The sequence below is a fragment of the Medicago truncatula genome, chromosome 2 (genome assembly GCF_003473485.1).
Source record: "Medicago truncatula cultivar Jemalong A17 chromosome 2, MtrunA17r5.0-ANR, whole genome shotgun sequence".
NCBI classification, from domain to species: domain Eukaryota; kingdom Viridiplantae; phylum Streptophyta; class Magnoliopsida; order Fabales; family Fabaceae; genus Medicago; species Medicago truncatula.
This window is the reverse complement of record NC_053043.1, coordinates 6,936,042-6,957,764: the sequence shown is the minus strand read 5'-3', so window position 1 is coordinate 6,957,764 and position 21,723 is coordinate 6,936,042. Positions and strand designations below refer to the sequence as shown.

The 21,723-nt window shown below is 30.1% G+C and overlaps 1 protein-coding gene across 1 annotated transcript; it reads left to right on the top strand.

Moving 5' to 3' along the window:
- The first annotated feature begins 14,215 nt into the window (after positions 1 to 14,215).
- LOC11438335 (probable 1-deoxy-D-xylulose-5-phosphate synthase, chloroplastic) lies at positions 14,216 to 21,401 on the top strand. The gene is made up of 10 exons (XM_003593985.4): positions 14,216 to 14,404; positions 15,710 to 15,838; positions 16,647 to 16,811; positions 16,906 to 17,056; positions 18,094 to 18,365; positions 19,057 to 19,318; positions 19,458 to 19,765; positions 19,938 to 20,219; positions 20,468 to 20,752; positions 21,074 to 21,401. Exons 1-10 carry the CDS (start codon positions 14,261 to 14,263, stop codon positions 21,230 to 21,232), a joined length of 2,157 nt encoding a protein of 718 aa, XP_003594033.1. The 5' UTR covers positions 14,216 to 14,260; the 3' UTR covers positions 21,233 to 21,401.
- The last annotated feature ends 322 nt before the right edge of the window (positions 21,402 to 21,723 follow it).

The following is a 21,723-nucleotide window of genomic DNA, read 5'->3' as shown; positions in this document are numbered from 1 at the left end:
AGAAAATAGGTGTTTGTTGATATATATATATTTAAGAAAATATCATTTTATAAGAAAAAACATCATTTCATTTTTTAGAAAAATCATACTAAATTTTTCTACATTTTATTGTAAAAAATAATCAAAATTCTCTATTATGAGTAATATGAATTCAGAAAAATCAAATTTTATTGTGTTGACGTTTTTGGTAAATAAGATTTAGTTATTATAATTATAGGTGATAGAAAATATTTTTTTCCTACAAAAAATAACTCATTTAACTATTAATTTAAGGATTTGGTGTACCAATACACTCAAATTGTTGGGTGTACCATAGAATTTGTCCTAAGTTATATACATCAGTATCACTAATTAAGATCGCTTCATCCCTCATTTTCCTTTGCATTGCTCTTCTTCATTCTCTCGTCACCGGTCAAAGGAAATAAAAGAACGTAAAGAGGGTAGAGACTTTAAGTCAATAATTGCATCTAAACTCATCATGTTTTAGTTCTACAAATTATCAGGGTCGTTCCTAAAGTTTTACAAGTCTTACACATAATATGAGAAAAGGGCTTCTTACATAATACATCATCAAAAAAATTAGCTCATCGTTGTATTTTTATTAGTTCTTCATTTCATTTTTTTGACTACCAAATAAATGTTCTTTTAGGCAACATCTGAAAATAAATCAAATACTCCATAGACACCAAAACAAAATAAGATATCGTAGAAGTAGAGAACAATAGTACCTATGAAACAGACTAAAATTTTAGCACCTGGAGATTAGAAACTCGAATTTTAGCACCTAAAAATAAAAACACAAAACAAGTAAAGTATATCAACACATAATTAATTAAATTTTAAATTTTTGGATAGAAAATTCTCCAATGTTAAACTCATAGATACAAGAACTCATTTGTATACTAAAAGTACATCATTCCTCTTTTTATATGCTACAAGTATCTCTAACAAGTTCATTATGATGATATAAAATCAATGTTCGACCGTTGTTAAAAGCGTATCTTTGATTTAGCACACTTAATAATTTATATCAATAATTTTACCACACTTATGATAAGAAATTACCTCATTGAAATTGATGAGACATACATTAATTTTAAAAGTTGATATCATAGTTATGCTGGCACCCTAAAACATCGTATGTCAAATACAACTATATATAAAAAAGAATAAGAAAACAAAAAAACAAAAAAAACTAAGTGGACCACATGATCTCAAATATGTTTCACATTGGTTTCATGATCAAGAATGTGTCTCACGTGATCTTCCATAATCAAATTCAATTCTAGAATCCTTTCAATCAATTCAAGAAAGTTGACATTACTATATCGATGTAATTTATTTTTTGGAACCTTTAAAAAACAAGATTAAGATTAATTTCTCAAGTAGGCATGTTTTCAACTAAAATATAATTTTTTTTTTGTTATGAAAATTATCTCAATTTCTTGGATAATAAGTATCACCAATATTTTTAATATTTGTGAGACACATTATTAAGAACAAATGGCCCAAAAAATATCACCAATTTCTTTGATAATATTTTTTTGGCACATTATTAAGAACAACCAATTTTTTTACGGGGATGGTGTATGTAAAAATCTTTGTGCTATATGTGGGTATACATAGCAAATCGTGTCAAAAGGGCCAAAAACATTAAAAGAGTTCGGTCCAGCCCTTCATTATGTCAATGTTTGGAGTAGTTCCTTTCTTTGTGTTAATATCTCATCCTGGTTTGTTAAAAAAAAAAAAAAAAAACTTCCTCCATCTTTACGCAATAAGACAAGTCACATTCAAGGACCTTCATCGTCCATTTTCAAAACAAAAAACTATCAATGACATAGGGCATAAACTATCTTGAATCTAGAGTAATTTTTATCATAGGACTATATATGTGAAAACAAATATTAATAACATAGTCAACATGTCTTAATTTCAATCAACATTGACACATAAGCTAATTTGTGTCACTTCATAAAAAAAAATTGGATTGATTGACCAAATTAGAAGTGATTAACCTTTACAAGGTAAAATTGAAAGGATAAGTAATTTTAGGGACAAAAACTCAAGTTCACTATATTTGTAGAGACCATTTAAATATTTAAGAAAATATATCATCCATAAGACATAATTTTACATAACCCCACATTAATATTTTTCTAATTTAAAATACAATTAAAATTTAATCACACAAGGGTGTCGCACATTCTCATCATTTTAAAATACTCCAGTTTTAATAAAAATAGTGCAGTGAAATTAAGTTTAAAAACATCATTACATCATCATAACAATTAAACCAAATTCAAACATGAGTTTCAAAACAAAATCTAAAAATTAAAAGAAAAACACTCATTTACAGAATCAGAGCGTTGACCCAAAATAAACTCCTAATGAAAGGAAGGATTGACGAGAAAGACTCTTTGTCGTACTCCAAGCTCACAACGTCTAAAATTCTTCGTACTGAATATCTTTACCAACCAAGGGTATCCGCAATCGGGGTGAGTATATATCCAAAATAAAAAGATTGCATAAACATAATGCATAGACTCATAGATTAATTACATAAAACATCATCAATCATACACACACATATATGTATATATCATTAAATAATCATCATGTCATATCATTTAATAAATCATAGATGAACACGCATCACTTACACAAAAACAATTATCCATTCAGAAATTCACAACTTATCAATGGACCATACTTATGTATGCAATGCTCCAAGACTCGACCGAATATACATGTGGTATCAAACCTACTCATCGTCATATATTTTGGATATTAGAGGTATGTTACTGATTTATCCTACCATCTTCAAATACAACATTTTCAAATTGGCTCGACCATGAATGCATGAATGTCAAGTAGTTACTTATCAATACATGTTATTAAATGACTCGACATTACACATCTTTAAATAACTCATCGTTATATTACACATCGTCAAATGTTTTATCATTTGCACATCATTATATAACACATCAACACAATCGTCAAATAACACATTTAAATAATAGTAAAAATAATTTCATTATTACTATCATCTCAATAAGTTTATCCTTTCATACATAACTTATCATTTCAATATTATCAAGTCATAAAACTATATAAGTTAACATTTTGATACAACTATTTCACTTCAAACCGATATAGATAGCTCAAGTCATAATTGTGTCTATAATCGACAAAATGCTTTAATATTATGAGACGAAGTAGCTATGTTCACAGAGTTACCGAAGCATATAGGTAAATGTTAAAATTATGAAATTAAATATGCATAAACTACTAAATATTCTCTTTCAAACGCAACTGGTCTCACTTGAAAAGGAGTTTTCTAACTTAAGATATCAATTTTTTGAAGCTGATTGACTAGGAGAAATTTATAAAACAGAACTGTCATCTTCATAATATCACTAAAAATTATGGTAGTACTATAAAAGTAGAGAACTTTTAAGTATGATAACAATATAAGAAAAACTTCAAATTCAATTGGTTTTAGTCAAAAACGATCTTTGTAGCAAATGTTATAACCAATTTAATGACATAGTATCCATATTACAAATTGCATAATTTTACCCATTAACATTAATTTTTCATATGATTAATTCTCATTAACACATCAACATTCCTTGATTTTTAGTCACTTCTTCTTATATATTCAAAAGCACACCATCATCATATTTAAATCACAAATTTAATATGAAAACAACACAATTCAGAAACGAAAATCAAACATATAATTACGGCAACATATAAGAACATGAATTTAACAAAGATTCATCAAAAGTAATTACAACAATACAAATAAACATGAATTTAACAAAGATTCATCAAAAGTAATTATAACAACATAAATAACATGATTTTAACAATGATTCATCAAAAATAGTTTAAATTGTTACTTTATTAAACACAACACACACATAAACACATTTGCTTTATTACAATATGTTTGCACTTATACTTTATAATATTCTGAAGTCAGTTCTTAACTTAATCATTCCAAGTTTCAACTTGAGAATTATTTTTAATTACAGTTCTTAACTTCTTTGTGACTATTATATCTACTTCATACACATCATCAAATAACACATCAATTCATCAACTAAAACATATTACGCTTAAATATGGAAATAGTCCCTATAAATATCTGGCGTTTTGGATTTAGTCCTTATAAAAATATTTTTTTGGTTTTAGTCTCTGCAAATATAGAATATTTGGTTTTGGTCCTTGGTATTTTGTTTTAATCATTGTAAAATCATTTCGTATTGAAATTGGTCCCCATAATATTCATTTTAGTCCTCATTTTGAGGGATTAAAATCAAATATTCTACATATTATAAGGACCAAATCCAATATGAATAAATTTTACATGGACTAAAACAAAATACCAAGGACCAAAATCAAATTTTTTATATTTGCAGGGACTAAAACCAAAATGTCAGATATTTGTAGGGACAATTTTCATATTTAAGCCAACATATTATTTCAAACACATTTAAATAATAGTAAATATAATTTCATTATTACTATCATCCCAATAAATTTATCCTTTCATACATAATTTATCATTCCAATAACAAGAAGTCATAAAACTATATAAGTTAACATTTTGATACAATTGTTTCACTTGAATCTGATATAGATAGCTCAAGTCATTGCATTAATACTAATAATTTTCATTTAATATATTTAAATATTATCCATATAATTATTTGTATAGAATCACCGCAATGTTATACGATCTATTATACTAGTTTATTATGAACTTTCGAAATTAATCTTTTAATAATGAAACTAAGACAATATGTGAAAAAAATATATAATTTTTTTAATACTTATTACCCACCACAACATGTAATGTACAGTATGCTTAAAGTGTATGAAAATGGGTATGTGTGAAAATATACTCAATTGGTGAATTATGCATTGTTATTGATGAATTGTGATATGTTTAATGATCAATTGTTGTTGTTGTTATTTAGTCATGTTGTTGATGATAATACATGTCTTGGGTTTAAATAATTCTTGGTTTGTTGTTGAGAATTGAGATGTTGTTGGTGTTTTGGTGAATTGGTCCAATTGTCAAGTGTTTTCAAGTTTGATCGAGTCTTTGTGAGTTTTTTAGTCATATAAACATGTTCTGGAAACACAATTGGGCAATGAGGGATCAAAATTAGGGATTTGGGATGAAAAGGGGTCCAAACCCGTAACATTTTCTGCAAACATGTGAAGATTCGCTTAGAGGTTCGTTTAAGCGACCTGTTAAGCGAACATTCATATTGATTTTCTGGGTTTGGAGCGAACTGGTAAACGAAGTTTTCTGGTAACTACTGGAACTCGTTCGCTTAAGCGAACATGTGGTCGCTTAAGCGAACTGGTGAGCGATCAGTCAACGACCAGAAAGCGTGCAAGTGTGTTTGTCACTGTAACTCGTTCGCTTAAGTAAACCAGGTGGTCGCTTAAGCAAACAGCTCCAGTTTCAGCAACATTAATCTTTTGTTCCGGTTCTTTGCGGGCCAATCTGAGCTTTGTAAAATGATTCTTTAAGCATGTTTAACTACTTTAATCCCCTAAAATCTACTGGAACAATGATTAGCTCGCCTAAAATTGAAATTCTTCATTTGAGTCTTAACTTGGGAAATTTTGGGAATTCTAGACTTTTGTCGAAAACAACTTTTGTAAACTAATGAAGCTTGCAAGTTGAACCTACAACTCATATAGACTTATGTAAGACTTGTAAGAGTGGTCAAACATCTTAATCATGTAAAAGTGATATTTCGGGTGGGAATGTGAAAGATTGTGAAAATGGGGTTTTGTATGAACTCAAGTTATTCTCGGGTTGATGACTAATGATCCGGAGGTGGCCTAAGTTCATGAGTATATTGTCGATTATGATTGTTTGAAGGTTGTCAACTTGTCTATGTCGTTTTGCCTTGGGATTTGTCAATGTTGGTCGGTGACCACTTGATATGGTTTTTGGTCGGAAATATTTCTTGAGCCAATTGTCTTATGAATTGTGGTGACCATTCTTATATAACTAAGTGAAGTTGTGTGAACGAATAATTGTATTTTGGATATGATATTTATCATGAGATGTGTATGCTATCTTACTTAGGATGTAAGAAATGCTTGAATTGTTGAAACTATATGTGATAGTTGATGTTGAATAACATTGTTGATTATTGATGATCATATTGATGTGGCGATGATGAATGCTATGATTTAATTATGTATGGACATGTTTTCTTGATAATGCAAAGGATGTGGAGATGAACAATATAATTGGGTGTTGTCCTATATATTGTGGTGAAAATTGTGATTGTGGTCGCATTATCGAGTCTTGTTACTTGTCCATGCATCATAGTCGTGTTGAGATTGTAGTTGTAAAAGGGTTGAACTCTTTTACTTCGGAGATTATGTAAGACGGGTGTGAAATCTTACATACGATGTTTTTGTTGCATCGAAGGTGACGACTTTGAGGTGATCCGGTACCAAATGCATTTATGTGTCAATAAGTGCATATCATGACATGAGTCTTATTTGGAAATGTGATTGGTGATTGTGTATGAATAATTGTGAATTGATGTTTGTTCATGACACATGTGAATGGTGATTTATTAATGTCAGATATTTGGGTTTTGATGTAAGTATATATATATATATATATATATATATATATATATTATTGTTCAAGTGTATGATGTTTATATTGAAATATTCATGTTAATTGTTATTTGGATTATGATAATGTAATACTTACCCCCAGAGGTGTTGACCGTCTACCTGTCTGTATGGATGGGTAGACGTTGTGCAGGAGTAGTGCTTGGTGAGTTCTTGTGCTTGGTGATATTGGAAGCTTTCTCCGGTATCGGTGTTATAGAGTTAGATTGGCTCTGATCTAGGCGTCGTTGTGTCGGTCTAGATTAGTTTTTTTTGGAATTTTGTTATTTTTGGAGATTATCCGTATGTTGGGATTTTTGGAGATGCATCTATGTTGATGTAATTATTGATTCATGCCATGTATATTTGGATTACTCTGGTTTATATTCCGCTGTGACTGTTGAGATTATATATGCATGCGTGTTTGAATTTTGAATGATGGCGTAGCCTCTATTTCTTGAATAAATGTATTATTCGCATGTTTAATTGCTTTAATAGAAATAGGAGTGTTACACAATACAACAATCTGCAATAAAAGATTATGAATCATCTCGTCATGCATGGTGTGAATCCTATGTTGCTAGCATACACTAAATGAAGCTCTATTTAAACTTCAAACCCACCTTAGACAAGTATCGCATCATTGTGAGTAGATGATAATTGTTCTGAATGTTTCTGAAAAGCTCTCGTAAAAGAATTCATTACAGAGATGCTATCGAACTCACAATTTAACAAAAGAAAAGGTGCGGGTGAAAACACTGTATACGACTTTTACATTGGGAGTGATATGATGGTTTTAATATGATTGTCACTTCAGTCTCTGAACATATGATGATTCACAGTTTCCTTATGCTTTACCCTTATCGTAAACCGGATCTGACATATTTTTTTTACCAAAGCAATTTAGAAAGGTGTGGTAATTGTTAACCCTAGAATCTCTAATTTTTTTAATATGTTGTAATTTTTCCATGATTTTCTTGTGTATATGTGTTTTGAAACCCTATATTCAAGAAGAATCCAAAAAATATGATAGACTTTATTTGTAGACATACTGTGACCTGGAAGGGGAAAGCATATGTTCAGAGGTCATGGGAATATGCATCCAATCATAACCCACACTTGAATTAGGGAGAGTTAGGTTTCTTGCCTTAATTGATAGGTATGATTTTGTCTTTTCCTTTAAATTATTAAATTTATTAGATGTTGTATATATCCGGTTGAGTCATCCTCTTGATTACTGAGTTGAAGATGATTTGGATTTTTTCAATGGTTCAGCTGTTCAGTAATGCAATTATTATACACATACTAAATTTATCAATTTAGTTTCACTGTTTATATTTTGTAGATTTCCTATAAAGTCTTTGTTGATGAATTGAATTTGAAATACATTTATTGATAACTCATTTCTCATTGCCCCTTATGATTGATGATCATTTATTTTCGGTCATGCTAAGAACAAATTCAGAAGTGGTACTTATATAAATTTAGCTTAGTATGAAATACACTTATGTATATTATAGATGATCTCTTGATTTCCTATGATAAATTATTTACTTTTCTCATGCATGTAGAGGATTGAGTAAAAACGGAGTTCGCAATCATTCTATATAATTTAATAGGATAAGATTAAGAATAGTAAGTAGATGCAGTTGTTTGACATTTTTTATTTGCAAAACATAAAATAACATGATAACTTTCAGTAAACACAATTACTATCATAAATAACTTTTAGTAAACTTTGTTAAAAAAAAAAAAAACTTTTAGTAAACACAACACACACATAAACACATTTACTTTATTAAACTGTTTTTACACTTATACTTCAGAAAGTTCTGAAGTCACTTCTTAACTTAATCATTCCAAGTTTCAACTTGAGAATTATTTTTAAGTTACATGTTTTATTTTTAAAGGGTCACAATTCAAATCCCCTTCCTTGTAACTATTATATCTACTTCATATACATAATCCAATAACACATTGATTCATCATCTAAAATATATTATTTCAAAAACATTTAAATAATATTAAAAACAATTTCATTATTACTATCATCACAATAAGTTTATTCTTTTATACATAACTTATCATTCCATATAAATTATGACTTAACAGTAAAAACATTATTTTATACATAACTCATAAAACTATATAAATTAACATTTTGATACAATTAAGTTATAATTTGATCTATGATCGACAAAATGCTTTAATATTATGAGACGAAGTAGTTGTGTTCACAGAGTTACTGAAGCATATAGGTAAATGCTAAAATTATGAAATTAAATATGTATAAATTACTAAATGTTCTCTTTCAAACGCAACTGGTCTCACTCTGTAGCAAAAGTCATAAGTCATAACTAATTTAGTGGCATGGTATCCAAGTTACGAATTTCAGAATTACCCATTAACATTATTTTTCATATGATTAAATCTCATTAACACATCAACACCTTAAAACCACATTCCATACCTCTAATTATGTGGTTTTCAATCACTTCTTCTTATACATTCAAAAGAACAACATCATCATATTTAAATCACAAATTTAACATGAAACCAACACAATTCAGAAACGAAAATCAAACATATAATTGCGGCAACATAGAAGAACATGAGTTTAACAAAGATTCATAAAATATAATTACAACAACACAAAGGAATATGAATTTAGCAAAGATTCATCAAAAGTAATTATAACAACATAAATAACATGATTTTAACTAGGATTCATCAAAAATAGTCGTAACAACACAAAATAACATGATTTAACAAGGATTTATCAAAAGTAATTATAACAACATAAAGTAACATGATAACAAAAATTCATGTTAAGAATAAATAAAAACACTGGAGGTCAATGACTCTTCACTACCCACATGAATATACAACCTTCGATTGAATAAAAATCCCCTCACCTCAACGTTTAGAAGGAACGGTGAATTATATGGTTGAATCTCTCCATAAGCTATCTCTATGCTTCCCTTACCTCCTTTCTCCGAAATCGTAGTTTCCTTTTGCTCTCTGAATTTCTTTCTTTCTTTTTCTCTAACTCTAATTCTCTAATGCTCTTCTCTATTTATAACCACTTGGGTATAGTTTTCTCACATAATTCTTAGACAAATTACTATCTGCACCCCTAGTCTGGTTACTATTCCTTTTGTCTACACAACTTTCCTGTTTACTCCTCCCTCTGTCCAAGTCACTAAAACACTATAAACAACTTACTATTTACACCCGTTTTCTACCCAATTTTACTAATGCACCTTTGTTTTCACTCTACTTCTTTATTCTCGCCAAAAACACTATTTTCTTCCTAAACATTATTTTCTCCTATTATGTAACAAACTAATTAACCCATCTACTTCCTCATTACATATAATTCAATAACTGTGAATGATTTAATTAATAATATCAAACGATCTATAATAATAATAATAATAATAATAATAATAATATTTTTAAGGTGAATTTTAGGGTGAGGGTTCAACTAAATCCCTCACCTAAAATTTGAGTGGACCATAATTAAAAGCCATTAGATGAAGAAACTTATGAGATGGTATCATGTGGTAGCCACACTGGATCGAACCCAACAATTTCATTCTTTCTTCACTCTCCCACTTATCACCTCTTACCCTCCCCACTCTTTTGTCACGGTGGTTCTCTGCCACTCCCCACCTTTTAAAAATATATCTAACGTTAATTCACCGCTTCAGATTTCCTATCCTTATTTGGAAGTTGCAACCACCCCAACCTCTAAAGTGTTGGTTCAGTCTTCAAATCTTAAAGGAATAAAGCTCCACTTTAGCCAATAGTTTTTCATGCTCTTTTGACTATTGTGTTTTTTTATGGGATAGTTCTTTTAAATGTTGGTGAAGTTCTACGTGTTACTGGTCCCCTCATTGTTACCATCTTATCTTTCAATCATATGATTTTTTATTTTTCTTTCATGTAATTTTTCAAGTCTCTACACATTAGAAGAAACATTGCAGAAATTAACTTAAATCATAATGGAATAAAAATTTGAGTAGAGTTTTACAAATTAAAAAAAAAAAAGGAGAAATGATATGGGGGATTTTAATGGTAAACTAAGTCGATGAATTTTAATAAACCATATCATTGTGCAGTGGCAGTGCTAGAAGAGAGAGAATGTTGATGCAAAGAGTAAAAGATTAGGAATCCGATCCTCTGTGGTAGTGAATAATGGAATCACCTAAACTTATTTAATCTAACGAATAAAAATGGCGGTTCACCGGTAAGGGACTTAATTGAACCCTCACCCTAAAATCCACCTATCTTTAAGGACACAAAAAAACAAGAGTATTTTAAAAAATCGGAGTGTTACACTTCAACTCTTTCAATATCATAATCAATTCCTTGCTAATAAAGTAGTGGTGTGTTAAAATTCATTGGGTTAATAAAGAGAAATATTTTTGTGGCAGCCATCTAGCTTCTTGGAATATAGATAGATTTGGGTCTAAGTATTCAAAGGCTCAAGGAGCAGTTGCATTAGACATTTTTGGACTTATGGGAAGGAATTGACCCTTTTAACTTCCAAAATTGCTCTTAGACACCCTGAAATTACCCATTTACCTAAATAACAATTAAATGTTGTTCGATTTCAAAAAGGTGTCGAACGACAATTAACTGCCATTCCAACTGCACTTAAGTGCCATTGAGAATACAAAACAACTTTCGTGACACTTAAGTGCATTCTCGTCAACACTAGTCTCCCATTAACTCATTAACCTTTCCATTACCGTCTTTCATTCTATTTTTGATAGTTTCTTTTTCCATCTTAATGGTTTCTCACGGGCCCTACAAATTTCAGATAATATAATTTAAAAAACCTAAAAACACGTTATAAACACCCTTCAATACCCTCCATTTTTTTGTTATTTCAAAACTCACCATCTATTTTTCTTATTTCATAATTCAAATTAAATGTGGAGGGTCGAAAAAGAAACACTATTTTTTTCTTTTGATCAGCTGAAGGCCGTTTATTTAAAAAAATATATAATGGACTAAAGAGATTTTTATTTTTATTTTTGCGCGAAAAAAACTGGACTAAAAAGCTCCATGGTGATTTTAATATAAAACATCATTCTTCACCAAAAAAATAAATAAATATAAAACATCATTGATTGTTTTTCTTTCTCTCCCTTTTTTTTAGTAAATTTGTTTATATATATAACCATAGTCCATAGCCCATAGGCACATCCGCACATGCCAGTATATGAATTATAAGCTCATCCGTTTACACCATCTTTCCCGGCCTCTCTATCTTCTACAAATATGCATTTACTAATCAATGTGATTTTGACATAGCTTAGTTTACTGCATAAAATCCATAACAAAAATGAAAACATGATTTAAAAACTCTAAAAATACATCAAATGTAAGCCCTCAAATCATAGTCATTCACTCACTTTTGAAAAACAAAATTAAATATCGCTTATTTCATAAGTGGGTGTAAAGACTTCATTTAATTATAGACAAATTGTAAAGAGCTGTACAATTCTCGTTTTCATAACGCAGTCATAGTCATTGAAAAGAATAATCCCTCAGTTTTTATTTATTTTTTCTATTAACTTATTTAATTAAATGAAGACTTTTTCAATATTCCCCATAACCACTATAACGTCCTTGTTAAAAAATTTGAAGCTAAAATATAATTGAATAGAAATATTTTTGGGTCACGATTCCTCCCATGTGCCATAACACTTCGAGGAAAAAATGTTGCAGCTACATGGATGTCAGAGCAAACTAAGGTTCTCAATTTGGGAAAGAAAAAGGTTAAGAAAGATTAAGGAAATGAGAGATTTTAGAAAGATTTAATACATAAGTGAACGATAAGAATCTAAATTATTAACAAAAAGGAATGATACATTTGTTCATTGCATGGTTACTTATACATCAAGCAACCTTAACTAACCTTTTAAACCTCACAACAACTAACTAACTACTTGCTTGACAAACAAGTAATGTAACAAATTTAACTAACTTGTCTTATACTTGCTTAACAAAACACAAAACTGAACCATTTCTTGTTAATCAAGTAATCACTTATAACTATGAATTACTTCTACAATAATGGATATTCATATGCCACAGCAAGAGAGGAGAGACCGAAGACAATACTTTTTTTAGGCTTAGACTCTATTATTCTATTGCGAAGTAATTTGAAGCAACCACATTTAAAAGGGAGAAAGAATAAAATTTTGATGGTCATATTCGTTTGCATTCATTCTTGTATAATAATAATAATAATAATCAAGCATTGTCACATGAATTATCCCCCTCTCTCGCTCTATAATGCAATGAGAAAATGAGATTGATGAATAAATAGCTATTTTAGTACATTTTTGTCATCGAATCTAGATAGTCAATTTAATCTTCGAACATATTTTTTGTTGGTCAATATATTTCATATAGTTTACAACACAGTTTAATATAAAGCACATGAAACCTTAAAAATGTCTATTCATATACTCAATTAATTAACTAAATAGAGTCTAACAATTAACAAGACTCCGGACAAAAGTGGAAATTGGATATCACTTGCTTGTCACTATTCATTATCATACCATAACCCAATCAAAATCTAAACCCTTACCTTTTGAAGAAATCTAAATCCTTATCCTTAAATGAAGTTTTACAATCAAGTTGGTTTTTGGGCACAAAAACAAGGTCACAACACTACGAGCAAATAAATTAAATCTACCAATTAAATAAATAGGACTAGAATCATAACCTAATGAAAACTCATTGACAAAGAAATGGGTTGAACAATTTACTTGAAAAGAGAGGAATCTATCAACTCCAATGAGTTTGGTAAGGTCTCTAATACTCAAAGATTTGAAGGGTTTAAATTGGGGGACTGGAAGGATGCATTGAAACTTTGGATTATAGTGTATGAGATATCCAATTAAATGCCATAAACCAAATTGCAGTGGCCAAATGGAGTCCTTGATTTCTCACTTAAATATTATGGGTTCTGCGAAACATTGTGTGTGCGACCCATAGCCTTGCGTACATGAAGTTATCAAGGATTTAATTCCAAAAATTCAGTAACTTCACATGCGCGACTCAGCCCCCACATACGCGAAGTTAGCAAAAAATTTTTTTTTACCCAATCTTTGAAGCTCGCGACACGTCCAATGACCTCGCCTACGTGATGGGTTCAAAAACATGTTTTTTCATACTCTAGCTCACTCCCAAACATTTCTAAATTCTCAAGATCTATTCCTAATAATCATCAAATAGTTTTAACAGTCTCACAAAATAAAATCACTTTATTAAAGTCATAAAACCATCACATACTCACAATTTAGCACAGTTTCACACATAATATAAAAATGGGGTGTTACACACATCTTCTCTTTCTTCATTTTTTTTAAGACTTCTCTCTATTTATTTATGTTAAATATCATTCAAATAATTAATTGGTTCACACCTCTATTAGTACAACTCATTAACGTGAAGTACATGTTCTTCCATCTTGTTTGATGAAATAGGACACATTCATTTCATTTATTAATCTCTCCAACTAGTTTGTATTGCATTGTATTGTATTGTGTTGTGGTGTTCTATCATGGCTCTAATGAACACATCACCATTCCCCATCCATTTGAACCAATCAGCAAAACATTTTGACCCCAAAAAATCAACTCCTCTTGGTGGTTCTAACTATCAATGGGGTGCTTCAGATCTTATCTCCCATCATAAACTCAACCAGGTTAGGACTAAGAGTTTTACTATGATTGTTACTCACTATAACTCAATTTAATTGTGAGAGTCAATGGGTGAAAAGAGTGAAACTTTGAACTTAACTCGGCCTATTCCTTTGCTCATTTTCAGTCTCAAAAAATTAAAAGCTTGAATATGTTTTAATTACATGCAAATATATTATTTTTTGTTTCTGTCTTTGTAAAACTATGTTTTTGTCTTTAATCTATGCAAGTATACTACTTTTTGATTTTGATCATTGTTATTTTATTTTAGTCATTTCATAATTAATTGCTCATTAGTCTAACAAAATTAAAAGTTTAAATATGTTTTTATTACATGCAAATATATTATTTTTTGTTTTTAGTTTTTGTAAAACTATGTTTCTGTTTTCAATTTATGCAAATATACTACTTTTTTATTTTGATAATTGTTATTTTATTTTAGTCATTTCATAATTAATTCAAATTGAAGTTGATTCTTGCAATACGTAGAATATTTGATTATACTCTCTCAAAATAAAGACTAAAGTTGATATACAAATATAATTTTAATATGAACACATTTTGCATGGACTTTTTTTTTAAAACTTTGACGGAACTAAAATAAAACATCAAAGTCAAAAAATGATATATCTGGATGGATTTTTTGAAGGAATATATCTGGATGGATTAAAATTATAAAAGTGGTATATTTATAGAGACTAAACATATATTTATACTTTGCTCAAAAAACATATATTTATACCAAAATTAAATCCATGGTTTGAATATACTTTTAGACTCTTTAATAAATTCCCTAAAAAAAAAGACTCTTTAATATTTTTTTTTTTTATAGTTTTTGCAAATATGCAACTTTTTACTTTTGGTCTTTGGTGTTGGTGTTTTGTTCGAGTCAATGCAAAATTTCATTTTCATATTGAAATTAGTTCGTGTAATTTGCATTTTAGTCTTTATTTTAAAAGATAAAAATTAAATATTCTACATATTACAAGTGCAAATTTTGATGTGAATAAATTTTGCATTGAATAAAATAAAATAACAAGAAGCAAAAGCAAAAAATTGATATTTTTGCTGGGACTAACAAAGCAAAAATTACAAAGACTAAAAAGCAAAGATACATTACGGGAACTAACAATATATTTAAACCAACTTGTTTGGGTTTTCTTTCGTTGAAGTTACTACTGTTTTCTATCATTATATTTAAACCAACTTGTTTGTTTTTTTTTGTTTTGTTGAAGTCATTTTCTGTCATTAATATTGAGATGGGACTCGTATTCTGAAATAAATGCATGTCTTATTATGAATGTATGTAGGTAAGGAAAATACCATATGGAGTTTGTGCATCAATATCTGAAACGGGGGAGTATCATTATGAGAGACAACCAACCCCACTCCTGGATACCATAAACTATCCAATTCATATGAAGAATCTCTCTAACAAGGTAAAATAGGAGTAACTTATAGCATGACAAGAATTTGAATTTCACAATAAACTTCGAATAATTTAAATGGTTAATGAACTTATAATGAATATGGCAGGTGTCATGTTTTTTTAATGTCATTAACAATTTTTTTTTTCCTTCCAAGTGTTCAAATATACTACATGATATATTTATCAAATGTCAATATTGTGCCCAAATACTAGGTGACAATTGCATCTAATTATCTATCATCTTTATCCAATTATATTATTTTTAACAAAAATAGTGCAAAAACATGACATGATAAACTAAGATATCCCACATTATGTTGGTACACATTATGGGCCAATTATCAATTTTCAACTACAAATTCATACATGATCATATAATAAAATTGTTAATGATCCTTTAAAAATTAGACGGTTAATAATGAATCCAAATTTATTTTAAAATCGGATGATTTTTTTGTTGATGAAATCCAATTGATCAATTTATTATTCATCTTTTTCTTCTTTTTTTTTTTTTTAAAAAAAAATTGATCACTTGCCTTTAGTTGTTGATTAACGTGTCCCGTAAACTCACTTGCTAGAGACAATGCATATTATATTTAAGATTCGGGAAACCCCGGACACAAAAAAAAAAAAAGTTGTTGAGACAATTTGTTATACTCATTAATTATTCAGTATACTTACATAACCACATATTTAAATTGAGTTAATCATTTAAAATGTTTTAAAGTTTATTGTCCAATTTGTGCTTCAAAATAACACAAGCCAAAGTAGATTATTGTGCACAGATTTGATTGATTGTATATGATTTATTGATGTAGGAACTGAAACAACTTGCGTGTGAGCTGCGTTCAGATATTATTTTCAGTGTTTCACAAACTGGGGGTCATTTGGGATCAAACCTTGGTGTTGTGGAACTCACTGTTGCCCTCCATTATGTTTTCAATGCTCCTATTGACAAAATCTTGTGGGATGTAGGTCATCAGGTTGATCATACTACTCTCCTATTAGTACTAGATGATTATTTTTTGAAGGGTTGACTTTCTAGGGGATGATATGACTTTGTGTGAATTTTTGCAGTCATATCCACATAAAATTCTGACTGGTAGAAGGAATAAGATGCATACTTTGAGGCAGAAAGATGGATTAAGTGGGTTTACAAAACGCTCTGAGAGTGAATTTGATATTTTTGGCACTGGTCACAGCTCAACAACAATATCAGCAGGGCTAGGTATTTCTTCTTGTATTCTTATCTATGTTTAAAGCCCTAAGACAAAATATTTAAGAGATACTTAATTAATAATAAGTCTTTATTATTTACCAATGCAAATATCTTTTCAGTATTTCTAATTTTACCAAGCAAGATGATGTTGTTTTTTCCTTTGTTAACCTTAACCCCAAATACGTTCAAATACAAAGTAGTGACATATGAAAGAAAAAAAAATTATTTAAGCAAAAAAAAAAGGTAGAATATATAGTTGATTTAATTTTATTAGCAAAAAATTTTGGTTTAATTTTTTATTTATTTTAGATTTGGCTTCTCAAATTATTTTTTATAAAAATAATTCTAATAAAATGTTTCAAATGGGAATAATCAAACAAAATAGAAAATACAAAAAAAAATTGAAGAGGAAAATAGAAAATGCATTATAATCCTTAACGTCAAGACAAACACTAACGTCCTTTAAAAAAAAAAAAGACAAACACTAACGTGCTAGTCTTTCCGTTTTTACCGATAAAATAATTGAAACTATAAACTTTAGTCGATTATTTAAAATTAAGTGTCCATTGATGTCTGACATTGATACATGTAATTACATTTGATCGCTTTTTTCTTTTAAATTATTATTACTGATTACATATTAATTCAATCTTAATACAGGTTGAAATAATAGATATATGAATATATTTGATTTTGTGATTCAAAGCTCTGAATATATTTGATTATATTTTAAAAACAATCAGTTAATTCTAATTTTTCAAAAAGCAACCTCTCACAAAAGCTTTTAAGTTTTTTTTTTTTGTTTTTGTCAAGTAGTCTACTGGCTAAAGAAATTCACCTTAAAGATAAATAAGTGAGGTGTCCGGGATTCGAACTCCGGTTCCTGCACATATTGTGCATTATCCCTTACCAAATGAGTTAAGCTGAAAAAGCTTAAGTTATTAGGCCTAAGAATGAACTTATATCTATGAGACAACATTTGCTCCAATTGCAGCACGGCTTTGTGATTTGGCTCTTGAAATTTTGACATTTTACTGCGAAAACAGGAATGGCTGTTGGAAGGGATTTGAAGGGAGAAAAGCATAATGTAGTCACCATCATCGGCGACGGTGCCATGACCGCCGGCCAAGCTTTTGAAGCCATGAACAATGCTGGTTATCTTAATTCTAACATGATTGTGATTCTCAATGATAACAAACAAGTCTCTCTACCTACTGCTGATCTTGATGGTCCAATACCACCTGTTGGTGCTTTGAGTAGGACTCTCAGTAGGTTACAATCAAACATACCTCTTAGAGAATTGAGAGAGGTTGCCAAGGTAAGTATTACAATTCAAAAGTCCATATCATTGTGTGTATGTTGGATATTATGGTGATCCTTGTCGAAATCACACTGAGCTACCGTAAGTTTGCAAACGCCACATTTTGTAAACGAATTTTTTCGACTTAAATTTTATTGTTTGGATGATAAATTTGAAGAACTTTTAAAATGAAGAGATTTTATGAAGTATTTTGTCAAAGATAAAGTTTGTCCTTACTATTATTTCAAATTATGCAAATTGATTCTTATATGTTCTAAAAAATACACATTGGTTACTATTTATTTTTAAATTTTGCAAACTGATCCCTAATTTTTTAGAAATTGAATGTTTCCCTATTTTTAATATTTTGAAAATTGGTCCATCAACTTTTTTAAAATTTCAAATTTGGCCCAAATCTTTTAAAATTCTCATTCTGAATCACTTTTCATTATATATTTATACCTTTATCCCACAACTTTTACACTTAATAAAAATAGCCCAGCGAAGTTTAAGAATGAAGAATTTTATTACTCGATCTAAACAAAAAAAAAAAATTAGAAATAAAGAAAATTCAATTGAAGCATTTGAATGGCCTAAAATTCTAATTTTCCTAAAATTTTCAATTACCTCATCCAAGTACACTGGGAAAGACTTACACAGCTGCGAAATATTGGTGAAACTGATTTTCTATGAATTAACATTTATGCAGGGAGTAACTAAACAAAATGGTAGACCTATTGCTAAGGTTGAGGAGTATGCTCTTGGCATGATCAGTGGTTCTGGATCAACATTATTTGAAGAACTTGGACTTGACTATATTGGTCCTGTTGATGGTCATAGCATTGATGATCTTGTTGCCATTCTCAAACAAGTCAAGAGTCCTAAGAAAACTGGTCCTGTACTAATCCATGTTGTCACTGAAAAAGGCCTAGGATATTCATATGCAGAAAAAGCAGCAGACAAGTACCATGGTACAACAGGCATTACAATTTTACTTTTGCCATTCATCAACATGATTCACTTATTATTGTTCATTCAACCTTAGAAATCATAATTAATCTTTGACTTTCTATTTTCATGAGAGGTATCTAAGATGGTTTAGTTTTGCAGGAGTTGCTAAGTTTGATCCTGCAACTGGAAAACAGTTCAAGACCAAGGCTCCCACGCCGGTACTCACATCATGCTTTGTGGATGCTTTGATTGCAGAAGCAGAAGCTGACAAAGGCATTGTTGGAATCCATGCTGCAATGGGAGGTGGAACCGGCATGAATCACTTCCTTCGCCGTTTCCCTACGAGATGTTTCGATGTAGGGATAGCAGAACAACACGCTGTTACGTTTGCTGCTGGTCTAGCCTGTGAAGGTCTTAAGCCTTTTTGCGCAATTTACTCGTCCTTCTTGCAGAGAGCTTACGACCAGGTAGTGTAATTTGATACTATGTATAATAAGGCAACATATATGTATAATTAAAGCACATTTCTTTTCACGTGCGATCATACTACCACTAATGCACCTCATCCCATATAACATATTGTATAACATTAACTTTCGCACATAATGCTTTAAGTATATTTTTCGTGTCCATTTGAAGGTGGTGCATGATGTGGATTTGCAAAAGCTGCCTGTAAGATTCGTGATCGACAAAGCTGGATTTGTTGGAGAAGATGGTCCAACGCATTGTGGCTCTTTTGATGTTACCTATATGGCATGTCTCCCTAACATGGTGGTGATGGCTCCTTCCGATGAAGCAGAGATTATTCACATGGTTGCTACTGCTGTTGCCATTAACGATCGGCCTAGTTGTTTCCGATTTCCAAGGGCAAATGGAACTGGTGTTGAACTACCACCAGGGAATAGAGGCATTCCTATGGAGGTGAGTTAGAATTATAGTCACATTTATACTTCACAGTTATGCCCTTATGAATATGATTAAAAAGAATTGTTATTGTTAGCAACATATTCTCTTAACACGTCATTTTTAACACGAATCCTTTATCTAATATTAGAATAAATTCACTTGGATTCCACTAAATAACTATGTTAGATTGTGTATTGCTAGCATTTCTCTTTAAACAGTTTTGGCAAATGAAGTGAACATTTAATGTTATGACACATTAACAGATTGGAAAAGGTAGGATACTGATTGAAGGGGAAAGAGTGGCACTTTTGGGTTTTGGAACAGCTGTTCAGAACTGTGTAGCTGCAGCCTCCATGCTGGAGGATCATGGCTTGCGTGTAACGGTGGCGGATGCACGTTTCTGCAAGCCGTTGGACCATTCACTCATTCGCAGCCTAGCCAAATCACACGAGGTTTTGATCACTGTGGAAGAAGGATCAATAGGAGGATTTGGTTCTCATGTTGCTCAGTTCATGGCCCTTGATGGTCTTCTTGATGGAAAATTGAAGGTATGAATCCTTTTCTTTTTTAATTTGGCCTAAATTATTTGCATTTCTTATGTAGTATAATAATAGCAGAGTTTAATTTTGATAGACCATCAAAACAAAAAGTTTTACACTATCAATAAATCATAACGAGTCATTTGTGTGACTTTAGAAATATTTATGATCAAAGTTAAACGTTGTTAATAATATGATTCATTGACAGTGGTGGCTGGACGAATGAATTAAATTCATCATAGTAATATATAACATATAACATGCATCTCTGAAGTTTGTGTGAATATTTAACTAGTTGCTGAAAGCTGAAATGTGTTTCATATTATCCAGTGGAGGCCAATGGTCTTTCCTGACATTTATATTGACCATGGTTCACCTGCTGAGCAATTGGCTGTAGCTGGTCTCACATCATCTCACATAGCAGCAACAGTATTCAACATTCTTGGACAAACAAGAGAGGCACTAGAGGTCATGACTCTAAGTATATGACATAAAAGAAATGCAGATCATGGATTTGACATATACTATTACTAATTATAATGATTTAATTTTTGTATTCATTCCCCTAAAAGTACAAAATAGCATGATTTAATTTTTGTAATACAAGGATGTTAGCATATAGTATTAGTAATTAGAATGATCGATGCTAATTGTTTCACTAACAAGTTATCATCCACCAAAAATCTCAATTTTTTTTATGAGTGCACTGCACTAAAGCATCGTCTTCTGTTATTTTCATCAATGAATTAAAACCAAAACAGCACCTTTTTCAATTTTATGCAAAATTATCATTTTCATACTATTCTAAACTTATAAAATCCTCAATTTTTTACAAAGCCAAAACATATGTATCATTTTATTTTATTTTATTTTTTAATATTTTACAATATATATTTTTTTTACATATTTTATCATCTATCAACTTCTTCAACTTTTGATATTTGAGGTGGATTTGAGACTTGCACATCGCAAATATCATA